Here is a 17,248-nt window from a genome sequence, read left to right as displayed (position 1 = left end):
CGACCCCAAATGTTCCATGAAGACGTCCGGTATCGCTCAAAAGGAGTCACCGGAGCTTCTCTTCCGGTCACTCACATACACCGCTGACCTGGGGCCACACAGGGTTGGAAAAGTGTAAAAACACGGTACGATGCTAAAGTGAATATAATATTGATCAATGCAGTTGTCACTGATCAACAATGGTGTGGGTTGGTCCAGGAGGAAAAGAACACTGACCGACTGGACGCTGAGTCACATTTGTGTCCCTCACTTCCACAAACACTCATGTCCAACCTGCACGCTACAGCGCCAGCTGTCACTTGCAAGCCAGCGCCTCCTGATAACCGGACAACAGCGGTCACATGGTTTCTCTTAAAATGACACACACGGAAGGGACCCATCCCTACGGTCTACACTCATACAGAACAGTGAGGCGCTGAGAGGAGCAGAACCACCGCTTTTCCACCACCTGGTGTCCCAATACTTTTGTCCAAATGCTGTATTTGGCCAGCTGAAAGTCTTCCAAGAAGAGTCGAAGACTTTCGCTTTCTCCACTTTTTCTTACGTTTACAGCATTCTTATTACAGCAATGGAATGAATACATTCATTTTTGCCCTCAAAATCATCCATTTATCTTCTTCCGCTTATCCGAGGTCGGGTCGCGGGGGCAGCAGCCTAAGCAGGGAAGCCCAGACTTCCCTCTCCCCAGCCACTTCGTCCAGCTCCTCCCGGGGGATCCCGAGGCGTTCCCAGGCCAGCCGGGGGACATAGTCTTCCCAACGTGTCCTGGGTCTTCCCCGTGGCCTCCTACCGGTTGGACGTGCCCTAAACACCTCCCTAGGGAGGCGATCGGGTGGCATCCTGACCAGATGCCCGAACCACCTCATCTGGCTCCTCTCGATGTGGAGGAGCAGCGGCTTTACTTTGAGCTCCTCCCGGATGGCAGAGCTTCTCACCCTATCTCTAAGGGAGAGCCCCGCCACCCGGCGGAGGAAACTCATTTCGGCCGCTTGTACCCGTGATCTTGTCCTTTCAGTCATAACCCAAAGCTCATGACCGTAGGTGAGGATGGGAACGTAGATCGACCGGTAAATTGAGAGCTTTGCCTTCCGGCTCAGCTCCTTCTTCACCACAACGGATCGATACAGCGTCCGCATTACTGAAGACGCCGCACCGATCCGCCTGTCGATCTCACCATCCACTCTTCCCTCACTCGTGAACAAGACTCCGAGGTACTTGAACTCCTCCACTTGGGGCAGGGTCTCCTCCCCAACCCGAAGATGGCATTCCACCCTTTTCCGGGCGAGTACCATGGACTCGGACTTGGAGGTGCTGATTCTCATCCCAGTCGCTTCACACTCGGCTGCGAACCGATCCAGCGAGAGCTGGAGATCCTGGCCAGATGAAGCCATCAGGACCACATCATCTGCAAAAAGCAGAGACCTAATCCTGCAGCCACCAAACCAGATCCCCTCAACGCCTTGACTGCGCCTAGAAATTCTGTCCATAAAAGTTACGAACAGAATGGGTGACAAAGGGCAGCCTTGGCGGAGTCCAACCCTCACTGGAAACGTGTCCGACTTACTGCCGGCAATGCGGACCAAGCTCTGGCACTGAGCATACAGGGGAGCGAACTGCCACAATCAGACAGTCTGATACCCCGTACTCTCTGAGCACTCCCCACAGGACTTCCCGAGGGACACGGTCGAATGCCTTCTCCAAGTCCACAAAACACATGTAGACTGGTTGGGCAAACTCCCATGCACCCTCAAGGACCCTGCCGAGAGTATAGAGCTGGTCCACAGTTCCACGACCAGGACGAAAACCACACTGTTCCTCCTGAATCCGAGGTTCGACTATCCGGCGTAGCCTCCTCTCCAGTACACCTGAATAGACCTTACCGGGAAGGCTGAGGAGTGTGATCCCACGATAGTTGGAACACACCCTCCGGTTCCCCTTCTTAAAGAGAGGAACCACCACCCCGGTCTGCCAATCCAGAGGTACCGCCCCCGATGTCCACGCGATGCTGCAGAGTCTTGTCAACCAAGACAGCCCCACAGCATCCAGAGCCTTAAGGAACTCTGATCAATTTCTGTATTATGTAAAAGAAAACTGGTTTTGTTGAACACAATTCTAGCCAAACATTTAATAAAGTCAAGTCCAAATAAGGCAACAAGATAAATAGATAGTACTTTATTGATTCCTTCAGGAAAGTTCCCTCAGGAAAATTAAAACTATTAAATGAAAACTAAGTTAAAACTAAGAGAAGTATCCCACACTTCTCTTTTGTAAAGTAACTGTGTACAGCAGATATAGATCATCTACATCTACATAATGATTTGCTTGAGTGACTGGTCAGGACATTTTTAAAATAATTGTTTTTTATATATACATATATATATATATATATATATAAATATATATATATATAAATATATATATATATTTTTTTAATCAAGTTAAATCGTTACAAATAACAATCGTGATTACTGTATTTTACGCACTATTAGCCGCACCTAAAAACCACAAATTTACTCAAAAGCTGACAGTGTGGCTTATAACCCGGTGCGCTTTATATATGGATTAATATTAAGATTCATTTTCATAAAGTTTAGGTCTCGCAACTACGGTAAACAGCCGCCATCTTTTTTCCCCGTAGAACAGGAAGCGCTTCTTCTTCTACGGCAAGCAACCGCCAAGGTAAGCACCCGCCCCCATAGAACAGGAAGCGCTTCTTCTTCTACTGTAAGCAACCACCCGCCCGCGTAGAAGAAGAAGAAGGGCGCAGATATTACGTTTCATTTCCTTTGTGTGTTTACATCTGTAAAGACCACAAAATGGCTCCTACTAAGCGACAGGGATCCGGTTCATGAAAAGACGCAATCTCTCCATCCGCACACGGACTACTATTTCACAGCAACTGCCTAAAGACTTTCAAGAAAAGCTGGCTACTTTCCGTGCATATTGTAAAAACAAGATAGCTGAAAAAAAGATCCGGCCAGAGAACATTATCAACATGGACGAGGTTCCACTGACTTTTGATATTCCTGTGAACCGCACTGTGGATACAACGGGAGCACGTACGGTGAATATTCGCACCACAGGGAATGAGAAGTCATCCTTCACTGTGGTTCTAGCTTGCCATGCTAATGGCCAGAAACTTCCACCCAGGGTGATATTCAAAAGGAAGACCTTGCCAAAAGAGACCTTTCCAGCCGGCGTCATCATAAAAGCTAACTCGAAGGGATGGATGGATGAAGAAAAGATGAGCGAGTGGTTAAGGGAAGTTTACGCGAAGAGGCCGGGTGGCTTTTTTCACGCAGCTCCGTCCATGTTGATATACGACTCCATGCGCGCCCACATCACGCTGGTTTTTAATATATTATTAAAGTTTGACTGACCTATCTGACTGTTTTTTTGACATTCCTTTAGCGCAGTTAGATGCGGCTTATAACACGGGGCGGCTTATAGGTGGACAAAGTTTTGAAATATGCCGTTCATTGAAGGCGCGGCTTATAACCCAGGGCGCCTTATGGTGCGGAAAATACGGCAATGTGAAAATCTTTTTTTTTTTTTTTTTTTTTTTTAATCAAGTAAGAATCGTTACAAATAACAATCGCGATTAATGTGAAAATCTTTTTTTTATATATATATAATTTTTTTATATGATTTGTCTGAGTGGCTGGACAGGGCATTTTTAAAATTTACAATTTTTTTTTTTTTTTTAAATCAAGTTAGAATCGTTACAAATAATCGCTATTAATGTGAAAATATATATATATATTTTTTAATTTATTTTTATTTTTTTAACACCCCAGGGAAAAACAGGGAAAAAACAAACCTAAAAAATGTAAAAAAAAAAAAAAATTTAATCAAATAATTGCGATTTAATAAACAAATATTTTGTTTGACTATTGTGAATACTTATGATCCTCATTTTGGTATATTTTTTAAAACATTTGCAACACCTTCTGTGTCATTATGGGGTATTTTGTGTCGAATTTTGAGGACAAAAATGAATTTAGTCCACTGTGGAATACGTCTTGGAACATAAAACGTGAAAAAGCCGTGAATACTCTCCTGGATGCTCTGACATTTCCCACAAGCGACCCCCTGCTGTGCTCCCCCCCCATCCCCCCCGTGGGCAGTCATGTGGTGCGCTGGAGCCTACATTCACGTGAAAATGGCGAGCTCCCATCAGGGAAAAGGTGTGCGCACCAGCTCCGCCCATTTGGCTGCACTTTGGTAGTTTTACACACCCGCTGTTGGCAGGAACTCCTGGACTCTCATTCTCCCTTTTCAATAAGGGCCACACCCCCTTTTCACACACACACACTTGGCCTTCATCTACATGTCTCACACACACACACACACACTTACACAAAGAGATGTTTCTACACACGACACAAAGTCTCTGCATAATGCAACACGTGACTGCTTTTTTCCCTCCTCTTTACAATTGATACAGATCTACGCCGGCGCGCTAAATTTAGCCACGAAGAGACAAAAAGAGAGAGAGAGAGTGTGTGGGCGAGCGAGCGCCATGTACAATCTTCATGTTGCATCCAAGGTGAGGACAAAGATGAAACATTAACAGCTTCATTTCTATGCAAATGAGGCGATGAGGGAAGATGGCGAGGGAGACGGGTGCACACTCCCTCTCAGGCCGCTCCTAAAACGGGGGAGGAGCCTCCCAGGGTGAGAGCGAGGGCAACACAAAGTCACTTCCTGGCGGTGAAGGAAACAGGAAAAAAAAAAAAGCTCCAAAGAAAGCGAGCGCAGAAGAAAAAAAAAAGGTGGTGGAGTTAGCGTGGTGTGTGTGTGGAGGCCCGCCCGGGCGAAGGTGGCGCTCAGCCGTCCGACACGGGCGGAGACACCCAGCCGTACTTCTCGTGGGTCTTCACCAGGGACTTGAAGGTGGCCTCGGCTTCTTTGCGGCTGAAGGCCTTCTTGGACTTGCCGGCTTTCCGACATATACGTCCCTGCGACACAGGAAGTTGTTGTTGTTAGCGTCACCTTCAACACCTCCTCATCCTGCAATGACTACAACAGTATTGTGTCGCTAATCGCTAGCTGGAAACCAGCGCTCTAATCGCCTTCTTGGGTGCAAATTGCTAGCTGGAGACTACGACACTGTTGTCGTGTACATAACAGTGTTTTGTTATATAACTACAATGTACACAACAGTGTTTTGTTAAATAACTACAATGTACACAACAGTGTTTTGTTAAATAACTACAATGTACATGACAGTGTTTTGTTAAATAACTACAATGTACACGACAACAGTGTTTTGTTAAATAATTACAATGTATACGACAACAGTGTTTTGTTAAATAACTACAATGTACACGACAACAGTGTTTTGTTAAATAACTACAATGTACATAACAACAGTGTTTTGTTATATAACTACAATGTACACGACAACAGTGTTTTGTTAAATAACTACAATGTACACGAAAACAGTGTTTTGTTAAATAACTACAAAGTACACGACAACAGTGTTTTGTTAAATAACTACAATGTACACAACAGTGTTTTGTTAAATAACTATAATGTACACAACAACAGTGTTTTGTTAAATAACTACAATGTACACAACAACAGTGTTTTGTTAATAAACTACAACAATGTACACAACAACAGTGTTTTGTTAAATAACTACAATGTACACAACAACAGTGTTTTGTTAAATAACTACAATTTACACGACAACAGTGTTTTGTTATATAACAACAATGTACACGACAACAGTGTTTTGTTAAATAATTACAATGTATACGACAACAGTGTTTTGTTAAATAATTAAAATGTATACGACAACAGTGTTTTGTTAAATAACTACAATGTACACGACAACAGTGTTTTGTTAAATAACTACAATGTACACAACAGCGTTTTGTTAAATAACTTCAATGTACAAAACAACTGTATTTTGTTAAATAACTACAATGTACACAACAGTGTTTTGTTAATAAACTACAACAATGTACACAACAACAGTGTTTTGTTAAATAACTACAATGTACACAACAACAGTGTTTTGTTAAATAACTACAATTTACACAACAACAGTGTTTTGTTGAATAACTACAATGTACACGACAACAGTGTTTTGTTAAATAACTACAATGTACACGACAACAGTGTTTTGTTAAATAACTACAATGTACACAACAGTGTTTTGTTATATAACTACAATGTACACAACAACAGTGTTTTGTTGAATAACTATGATGTACACGACAACGGTGTTTTGTTAAATAACTACAATGTACACAACAACAGTGTTTTGTTATATAACTACAATGTACACGACAACAGTGTTTTGTTAAATAACTACGAAGTACACGACAACAGTGTTTTGTTAAATAACTACAATGTACACGACAACAGTGTTTTGTTAAATAATTACAATGTATACGACAACAGTGTTTTGTTAAATAACTACAATGTACACGACAACAGTGTTTTGTTAAATAACTACAATGTACACAACAACAGTGTTTTGTTAAATAACTACAATGTACACAACAACAGTGTTTTGTTAATAAACTACAACAATGTACACAACAACAGTGTTTTGTTAAATAACTACAATGGACACAACAACAGTGTTTTGTTAAATAACTGCAATGTACAAAACAGCGTTTTGTTAAATAACTACAATGTACAAAACAACAGTGTTTTGTTAAATAACTACAATGTACACAACAACAGTGTTTTGTTAAATAACTACAATGTACACGACAGTGTTTTGTTAAATAACTACAATGTACATAACAACAGTGTTTTGTTAAATAAACTACAATGTACACGATAACAGTGTTTTGTTATATAACTACAATGTACACAACAGTGTTGTTAAATAACTACAATGTACACAACAACAGTGTTTTGTTATATAACTACAATGTACACAACAGTGTTTTGTTATATAACTACAATGTACACAACAGTGTTTTGTTGAATAACTACAATGTACACAACAACGGTGTTTTGTTAAATAACTACAATGCACACGACAACAGTGTTTTGTTAAATAACTACAATGTACACAACAGTGTTTTGTTAAATAACTACAATGTACACGACAACAGTGTTTTGTTAAATAACTACAATGTACACAACAACAGTGTTTTGTTAAATAACTACAATGTACACGACAACAGTGTTTTGTTATATAACTACAATGTACACAACAGTGTTTTGTTGAATAATTACAATGTACACGACAACAGTGTTTTGTTAAATAACTACAATGTACACAACAGCGTTTTGTTAAATAACTACAATGTACAAAACAACAGTGTTTTGTTAAATAACTACAATGTACACAACAACAGTGTTTTGTTGAATAACTACAATGTACACGACAACAGTGTTTTGTTAAATAACTACAATGTACACGACAACAGTGTTTTGTTAAATAACTACAATGTACACAACAGTGTTTTGTTATATAACTACAATGTACACAACAACAGTGTTTTGTTGAATAACTATGATGTACACGACAACGGTGTTTTGTTAAATAACTACAATGTACACAACAACAGTGTTTTGTTATATAACTACAATGTACACGACAACAGTGTTTTGTTAAATAACTACGAAGTACACGACAACAGTGTTTTGTTAAATAACTACAATGTACACGACAACAGTGTTTTGTTAAATAACTACAATGGACACAACAGTGTTTTGTTAAATAACTACAATGTACACAACAGTGTTTTGTTATATAACTACAATGTACACAACAGTGTTTTGTTGAATAACTACAATGTACACGACAACAGTGTTTTGTTAAATAACTACAATGTACACGACAACAGTGTTTTGTTAAATAACTACAATGTACACAACAACAGTGTTTTGTTAAATAACTACAATGTACACAACAGTGTTTTGTTAAATAACTACAAAGTACACGACAACAGTGTTTTGTTATACAACAACAATGTACACAACAACAGTGTTTTGTTAAATAACTACAATGTACACAACAACAGTGTTTTGTTAAATAACTACAATTTACACAACAACAGTGTTTTGTTAAATAACTACAATGTACACAACAACAGTGTTTTGTTAAATAACTACTATGTACACAACAACAGTGTTTTGTTAAATAACTACAATGTACACGACAACAGTGTTTTGTTATATAACAACAATGTACACGACAACAGTGTTTTGTTAAATAATTACAATGTACACGACAACAGTGTTTTGTTAAATAACTACAATGTACACAACAGCGTTTTGTTAAATAACTACAATGTACAAAACAACAGTGTTTTGTTAAATAACTACAATGTACACAACAACAGTGTTTTGTTAATAAACTACAACAATGTACACAACAACAGTGTTTTGTTAAGTAACTACAATGGACACAACAACAGTGTTTTGTTAAATAACTACAATTTACACAACAGTGTTTTGTTGAATAACTACAATGTACACGACAACGGTGTTTTGTTAAATAACTACAATGTACACAACAACAGTGTTTTGTTAAATAACTACAATGTACACGACAACAGTGTTTTGTTAAATAACTACAATGTACACGACAACAGTGTTTTGTTAAATAACTACAATGTACACAACAGTGTTTTGTTAAATAACTACAATGTACACGACAACAGTGTTTTGTTAAATAACTACAATGTACACAACAGCGTTTTGTTAAATAACTACAATTTACAAAACAACAGTGTTTTGTTAAATAACTACAATGTACACAACAACAGTGTTTTGTTAATAAACTACAACAATGTACACAACAACAGTGTTTTGTTAAATAACTACAATGTACACAACAACAGTGTTTTGTTAAATAACTACAATTTACACGACAACAGTGTTTTGTTATATAACAACAATGTACACGACAACAGTGTTTTGTTAAATAGTTACAATGTATACGACAACAGTGTTTTGTTAAATAACTACAATGTACACGACAACAGTGTTTTGTTAAATAACTACAATGTACACAACAGCGTTTTGTTAAATAACTACAATGTACAAAACAACAGTGTTTTGTTAAATAACTACAATGTACACAACAACAGTGTTTTGTTAATAAACTACAACAATGTACACAACAACAGTGTTTTGTTAAATAACTACAATGTACACAACAACAGTGTTTTGTTAAATAACTACAATGTACACAACAACAGTGTTTTGTTGAATAACTACAATGTACACGACAACGGTGTTTTGTTAAATAACTACAATGTACACGACAACGGTGTTTTGTTAAATAACTACAATGTACACAACAGTGTTTTGTTAAATAACTACAATGTACATGACAACGGTGTTTTGTTATATAACTACAATAGACACAACAACAGTATTTTGTTAAATAACTACAATAGACACAACATCAGTGTTTTGTTAAATAACTACAATGTACACGACAACAGTGTTTTGTTAAATAACTACAATGTACACAACAACAGTGTTTTGTTAAATAACTACAATGTACACGACAACAGTGTTTTGTTAAATAACTATAATGTACACAACAGTGTTTTGTTAAATAACTACAATGTACACAACAACGGTGTTTTGTTATATAACTACAATAGACACAACAACAGTGTTTTGTTAAATAACTACAATAGACACAACATCAGTGTTTTGTTAAATAACTACAATGTACACGACAACAGTGTTTTGTTAAATAACTACAATGTACACAACAACAGTGTTTTGTTAAATAACTACAATGTACACGACAAGAGTGTTTTGTTAAATAACTACAATGTACACGACAACAGTGTTTTGTTAAATAACTACAATGTACACGACAACGGTGTTTTGTTAAATAACTACAATGTACACAACAGTGTTTTGTTAAATAACTACAATGTACACAACAACGGTGTTTTGTTATATAACTACAATAGACACAACAACAGTGTTTTGTTAAATAACTACAATAGACACAACATCAGTGTTTTGTTAAATAACTACAATGTACACGACAACAGTGTTTTGTTAAATAACTACAATGTACAGGACAACAGTGTTTTGTTAAATAACTACAATGTACACAACAACAGTGTTTTGTTAAATAACTACAATGTACACGACAACAGTGTTTTGTTAAATAACTACAATGTACACAACAACAGTGTTTTGTTATATAACTACAATGTACACAACAGTGTTGTTATATAACAACAATGTACACAACTACAGTGTTTTGTTAAATAACTACAATGTACACAACAGTGTTTTGTTATATAACAACAATGTACACGACAACAGTGTTTTGTTGTATAACAACAATGTACACGACTACAGTGTTTTGTTAAATAACTACAATGTACATAACAACAGTGTTTTGTTAAATAACTACAATGTACACGACAATATTGTTTTAGTTTTGATGACCCGCCTTATCTTGCCTCTGATTGGCCAGTCTTTAATGTTTGGGCCTAACTTTAGCCAATTGTGACTCATCATAGGAACTCCAACCAATCATCATGGATGTTCTCATAGCTTGTTACTGCCCATCAGTGTAAACAACAACAAAGTAGCTTGTTACTGCCCATCAGTGTAAACAACAACAAAGTAGCTTGTTACTGCCATCAGTGTAAACAACAACAACAAAGTAGCTTGTTAGTGCCCATCAGTGTAAACAACAACAACAAAGTAGCTTGTTACTGCCCATCAGTGTAAACAACAACAACAAAGTAGCTTGTTACTGCCCATCAGTGTAAACAACAACAACAAAGTAGCTTGTTACTGCCCATCAGTGTAAACAACAACAAAGTAGCTTGTTACTGCCCATCAGTGTAAACAACAACAACAAAGTAGCTTGTTACTGCCCATCAGTGTAAACAACAACAACAAAGTAGCTTGTTACTGCCCATCAGTGTAAACAACAACAACAAAGTAGCTTGTTACTACCCATCAGTGTAAACAACAACAACAAAGTAGGTTGTTACTGCCCATCAGTGTAAACAACAACAACACAGTAGGTTGTTATTGCCCATCAGTGTAAACAACAACAAAGTAGCTTGTTACTGCCCATCAGTGTAAACAACAACAAAGTAGCTTGTTACTGCCCATCAGTGTAAACAACAACATCAAAGTAGCGTGTTACTGCCCATCAGTGTAAACAACAACAACAAAGTAGCTTGTTATTGCCCATCAGTGTAAACAACAACAAAGTAGCTTGTTACTGCCCATCAGTGTAAACAACAACAACAAAGTAGCGTGTTACTGCCCATCAGTGTAAACAACAACAACAAAGTAGCTTGTTACTGCCCATCAGTGTAAACAACAACAACAAAGTAGCTTGTTATTGCCCATCAGTGTAAACAACAACAAAGTAGCTTGTTACTGCCCATCAGTGTAAATAACAACAAAGTAGCTTGTCACTGGCCATCAGTGTAAACAACAACAACAACAAAGTAGCTTGTTACTGCCCATCAGTGTAAACAACAACAAAGTAGCTTGTTACTGCCCATCAGTGTAAACAACAACAACAAAGTAGCTTGTTACGGCCCATCAGTGTAAACAACAACAACAAAGTAGCTTGTTACTGCCCATCAGTGTAAACAACAACAACAAAGTAGCTTGTTATTGCCCATCAGTGTAAACAACAACAAAGTAGCTTGTTACTGCCCATCAGTGTAAACAACAACAACAAAGTAGCTTGTTGCTGCCCATCAGTGTAAACAACAACAACAAAGTAGCTTGTTACTGCCCATCAGTGTAAACAACAACAAAGTAGCTTGTTACTGCCCATCAGTGTAAACAACAACAACAAAGTAGCTTGTTACTGCCCATCAGTGTAAACAACAACAACAAAGTAGCTTGTTACTTCCCATCAGTGTAAACAACAACAACAAAGTAGCTTGTTACTGCCCATCAGTGTAAACAACAACAAAGTAGCTTGCTACTGCCCATCAGTGTAAACAATAACAACAAAGTAGCTTGTTACTGCCCATCAGTGTAAACAACAACAAAGTAGCTTGTTACTGCCCATCAGTGTAAACAACAACAAAGTAGCTTGTTACTGCCCATCAGTGTAAACAACAACAACAAAGTAGCTTGTTACTGCCCATCAGTGTAAACAACAACAACAAAGTAGCTTGTTACTGCCCATCAGTGTAAACAACAACAACAAAGTAGCCTGTTACTGCCCATCAGTGTAAACAACAACAAAGTAGCTTGTTACTGCCCATCAGTGTAAACAACAACAACAAAGTAGCTTGTTACTGCCCATCAGTGTAAACAACAACAACAAAGTAGCTTGTTACTGCCCATCAGTGTAAACAACGACAAAGTAGCTTGTTACTGCCCATCAGTGTAAATAACAACAACAAAGTAGCTTGTTATTGCCCATCAGTGTAAACAACAACAAAGTAGCTTGTTACTGCCCATCAGTGTAAATAACAACAACAAAGTAGCTTGTTACTGCCCATCAGTGTAAACAACAACAAAGTAGCTTGTTACTGCCCATCAGTGTAAACAACAACAAAGTAGCTTGTTACTGCCCATCAGTGTAAACAACAACAAAGTAGCTTGTTACTGCCCATCAGTGTAAACAACAACAACAAAGTAGCTTGTTACTGCCCATCAGTGTAAACAACAACAAAGTAGCTTGTTACTGCCCATCAGTGTAAACAACAACAACAACAAAGTAGCTTGTTACTGCCCATCAGTGTAAACAACAACAACAAAGTAGCGCGTTACTGCCCATCAGTGTAAACAACAACAAAGTAGCTTGCTATTGCCCATCAGTGTAAACAACAACAACAAAGTAGCTTGTTACTGCCCATCAGTGTAAACAACAACAACAAAGTAGCTTGTTACTGCCCATCAGTGTAAACAACAACAACAAAGTAGCTTGTTACTGCCCATCAGTGTAAACAACAACAACAAAGTAGCTTGTTACTGCCCATCAGTGTAAACAACAACAACAAAGTAGCTTGTTACTGCCCATCAGTGTAAACAACAACAACAAAGTAGCTTGTTATTGCCCATCAGTGTAAACAACAACAAAGTAGCTTGTTACTGCCCATCAGTGTAAACAACAACAACAAAGTAGCTTGTTACTGCCCATCAGTGTAAACAACAACAACAAAGTAGCTTGTTACTGCCCATCAGTGTAAACAACAACAAAGTAGCTTGTTATTGCCCATCAGTGTAAACAACAACAAAGTAGCTTGTTACTGCCCATCAGTGTAAACAACAACAACAAAGTAGCTTGTTACTGCCCATCAGTGTAAACAACAACAACAAAGTAGCTTGTTACTGCCCATCAGTGTAAACAACAACAACGTAGCTTGTTACTGCCCATCAGTGTAAACAACAACAACAAAGTAGCTTGTTACTGCCCATCAGTGTAAACAACAACAAAGTAGCTTGTTACTGCCCATCAGTGTAAACAACAACAACAAAGTAGCTTGTTACTGCCCATCAGTGTAAACAACAACAACAAAGTAGCTTGTTACTGCCCATCAGTGTAAACAACAACAAAGTAGCTTGTTACTGCCCATCAGTGTAAACAACAACAACAAAGTAGCTTGTTACTGCCCATCAGTGTAAACAACAACAAAGTAGCTTGTTACTGCCCATCAGTGTAAACAACAACAACACAGTAGGTTGTTACTGCCCATCAGTGTAAACAACAACAACAAAGTAGCCTGTTACTGCCCATCAGTGTAAACAACAACAAAGTAGCTTGTTACTGCCCATCAGTGTAAACAATAACAACAAAGTAGCTTGCTACTGCCCATCAGTGTAAACAACAACAACAAAGTAGCTTGTTACTGCCCATCAGTGTAAACAACAACAAAGTAGCTTGTTACTGCCCATCAGTGTAAACAACAACAACAAAGAAAGCTTGTTACTGCCCATCAGTGTAAACAACAACAACAAAGTAGCTTGTTATTGCCCATCAGTGTAAACAACAACAAAGTAGCTTGTTACTGCCCATCAGTGTAAACAACAACAACAAAGTAGCTTGTTATTGCCCATCAGTGTAAACAACAACAAAGTAGCTTGTTACTGCCCATCAGTGTAAACAACAACAACAAAGTAGCTTGTTATTGCCCATCAGTGTAAACAACAACAAAGTAGCTTGTTACTGCCCATCAGTGTAAACAACAACAACAAAGTAGCGTGTTACTGCCCATCAGTGTAAACAACAACAACAAAGTAGCTTGTTACTGCCCATCAGTGTAAACAACAACAACAAAGTAGCTTGTTATTGCCCATCAGTGTAAACAACAACAAAGTAGCTTGTTACTGCCCATCAGTGTAAACAACAACAAAGTAGCTTGTCACTGCCCATCAGTGTAAACAACAACAACAAAGTAGCTTGTTACTGTCCATCAGTGTAAACAACAACAAAGTAGCTTGTTACTGCCCATCAGTGTAAACAACAACAAAGTAGCTCGTTACAGCCCATCAGTGTAAACAACAACAACAAAGTAGCTTGTTACTGCCCATCAGTGTAAACAATAACAACAAAGTAGCTTGTTACTGCCCATCAGTGTAAACAACAACAAAGTAGCTTGTTACTGCCCATCAGTGTAAACAACAACAACAAAGTAGCTTGTTACTGCCCATCAGTGTAAACAACAACAAAGTAGCTTGTTACTGCCCATCAGTGTAAACAACAACAAAGTAGCTTGTTACCGCCCATCCGTGCAAACAACAACAAAGTAGCTTGTTACTGCCCATCAGTGTAAACAACAACAAAGTAGCTTGTTACTGCCCATCAGTGTAAACAACAACAAAGTAGCTTGTTACTGCCCATCAGTGTAAACAACAACAAAGTAGCTTGTTACTGCCCATCAGTGTAAACAACAACAAAGTAGCTTGTTACTGCCCATCAGTGTAAACAACAACAACACAGTAGGTTGTTACTGCCCATCAGTGTAAACAACAACAACAAAGTAGCTTGTTACTGCCCATCAGTGTAAACAACAACAAAGTAGCTTGTTACTGCCCATCAGTGTAAACAACAACAAAGTAGCTTGTTACTGCCTATCAGTGTAAACAACAACAACACAGTAGGTTGTTACTGCCCATCAGTGTAAACAACAACAAAGTAGCTTGTTACTGCCCATCAGTGTAAACAACAACAAAGTAGCTTGTTACTGCCCATCAGTGTAAACAACAACAAAGTAGCTTGTTACTGCCCATCAGTGTAAACAACAACAACAAAGTAGCTTGTTACTGCCCATCAGTGTAAACAACAACAACAAAGTAGCTTGTTACTGCCCATCAGTGTAAACAACAACAACAAAGTAGCTTGTTACTGCCCATCAGTGTAAACAACAACAACAAAGTAGCTTGTAACTGTCCATCAGTGTAAACAACAACAACAAAGTAGCTTGTTACTGCCCATCAGTGTAGACAACAACAAAGTAGCTTGTTACTGCCCATCAGTGTAAACAACAACAACAAAGTGGCTTGTTACTGCCCATCAGTGTAAACAACAACAACAAAGTAGCTTGTTACTGCCCATCATTGTAGACAACAACAACAAAGTAGGTTGTTAATGCCCATCAGTGTAAACAACAACAACAAAGTAGCTTGTTACTGCCCATCAGTGTAAACAACAACAAAGTAACTTGTTACTGCCCATCAGTGTAAACAATAAAGTAGGTTGTTACTGCCCATCAGTGTAAACAACAACAACACAGTAGGTTGTTACTGCCCATCAGTGTAAACAACAACAACAACAAAGTAGCTTGTTACTGCCCATCAGTGTAAACAACAACAAAGTAGCTTGTTACTGCCCATCAGTGTAAACAACAACAACAAAGTAGCTTGTTACTGCCCATCAGTGTAAACAACAACAAAGTAGCTTGTTACTGCCCATCAGTGTAAACAACAACAACAAAGTAGCTTGTTACTGCCCATCAGTGTAAACAACAACAAAACAGTAGGTTGTTACTGCCCATCAGTGTAAACAACAACAACAAAGTAGCTTGTTACTGCCCATCAGTGTAAACAACAACAACAACAAAGTAGCTTGTTACTGCCCATCAGTGTAAACAACAACAAAGTACCTTGTTACTGCCCATCAGTGTAAACAACAACAAAGTGTTTCGTCAAAGAACAAGGCATCGTCAAGACTTTAAAAAACATTGAAAACAACACTTGTTATGTTCTTGTCAACAATGCTGCTGTGTGTAGTGTGACACATGAATAGTAATAAACAACAACAATGCTGCTGTGTGTAGTGTGACAGATGAATAATAATAAACAACAACAATGCTACTGTGTGTAGTGTGACGGATGAATAATAATAAACAACAACAATGCTACTGTGTGTAGTGTGACAGATGAACAATAATAAACAACAACAATGCTACTGTGTGTAGTGTGACAGATGAACAATAATAAACAACAACAATGCTACTGTGTGTAGTGTGACAGATGAACAATAATAAACAACAACAATGCTACTGTGTGTAGTGTGACAGATGAACAATAATAAACAACAACAATGCTACTGTGTGTAGTGTGACAGATGAATAATAATAAACAACAACAATGCTGCTGTGTGTAGTGTGACAGATGAACAATAATAAACAACAACAATGCTGCTGTGTGTAGTGTGACAGATGAATAAAAATAAACAACAACAATGCTGCTGTGTGTAGTGTGACAGATGAATACATGAATACTGCACCATGATGATTATTATTTGTATTATTGTGGTTATGATCACATGAATACTGCACCATGATGATTATTATTTGTATTATTGTGGTTATGATCACATGAATACTGCACCATGATGATTATTATTTGTATTATTGTGGTTATAATCACATGAATACTGCACCATGATGATTAATTATTTGTATTATTGTGGTTATGATCACATGAATACTGCACCATGATGATGATTATTTGTATTATTGTGGTTATGATCACATGAATACTGCACCATGATGATTATTATTTGTATTATTGTGGTTATGATCACATGAACACTGCACTATGATGATTATTATTTGTATTATTGTGGTTATGATCACATGAACACTGCACTATGATGATTATTATTTGTATTATTGTGGTTATGATCACATGAACACTGCACTATGATGATTATTATTTGTATTATTGTGGTTATGATCACATGAACACTGCACTATGATGATGATTATTTGTATTATTGTGGTTATGATCACATGAACACTGCACCATGATGATGATGAGTTGTATTATTGTGGTTATGATCACATGAACACTGCAC

The 17,248-nt window shown here is 37.8% G+C and overlaps 1 protein-coding gene across 2 annotated transcripts in view; it reads right to left on the bottom strand.

The window, feature by feature from the left end:
* Positions 1-3,799: 3,799 nt before the first annotated feature.
* Positions 3,800-17,248, bottom strand: part of ube2ql1 (ubiquitin conjugating enzyme E2 QL1) — a 61,234-nt gene continuing 47,785 nt past the window's right edge. For both annotated transcript variants that reach the window (XM_061982399.2, XM_061982397.2), the window contains exon 3: positions 3,800-4,961. In XM_061982399.2, the coding sequence (XP_061838383.1) occupies positions 4,830-4,961 (132 nt within the window). In that variant the 3' untranslated portion in view covers positions 3,800-4,829. The remainder of the gene's footprint in view (positions 4,962-17,248) is intronic.

The sequence above is a fragment of the Nerophis lumbriciformis genome, linkage group LG21 (genome assembly GCF_033978685.3).
Source record: "Nerophis lumbriciformis linkage group LG21, RoL_Nlum_v2.1, whole genome shotgun sequence".
Lineage (NCBI taxonomy): Eukaryota > Metazoa > Chordata > Actinopteri > Syngnathiformes > Syngnathidae > Nerophis > Nerophis lumbriciformis.
This window is presented reverse-complemented; position numbering and strand designations above follow the sequence as displayed.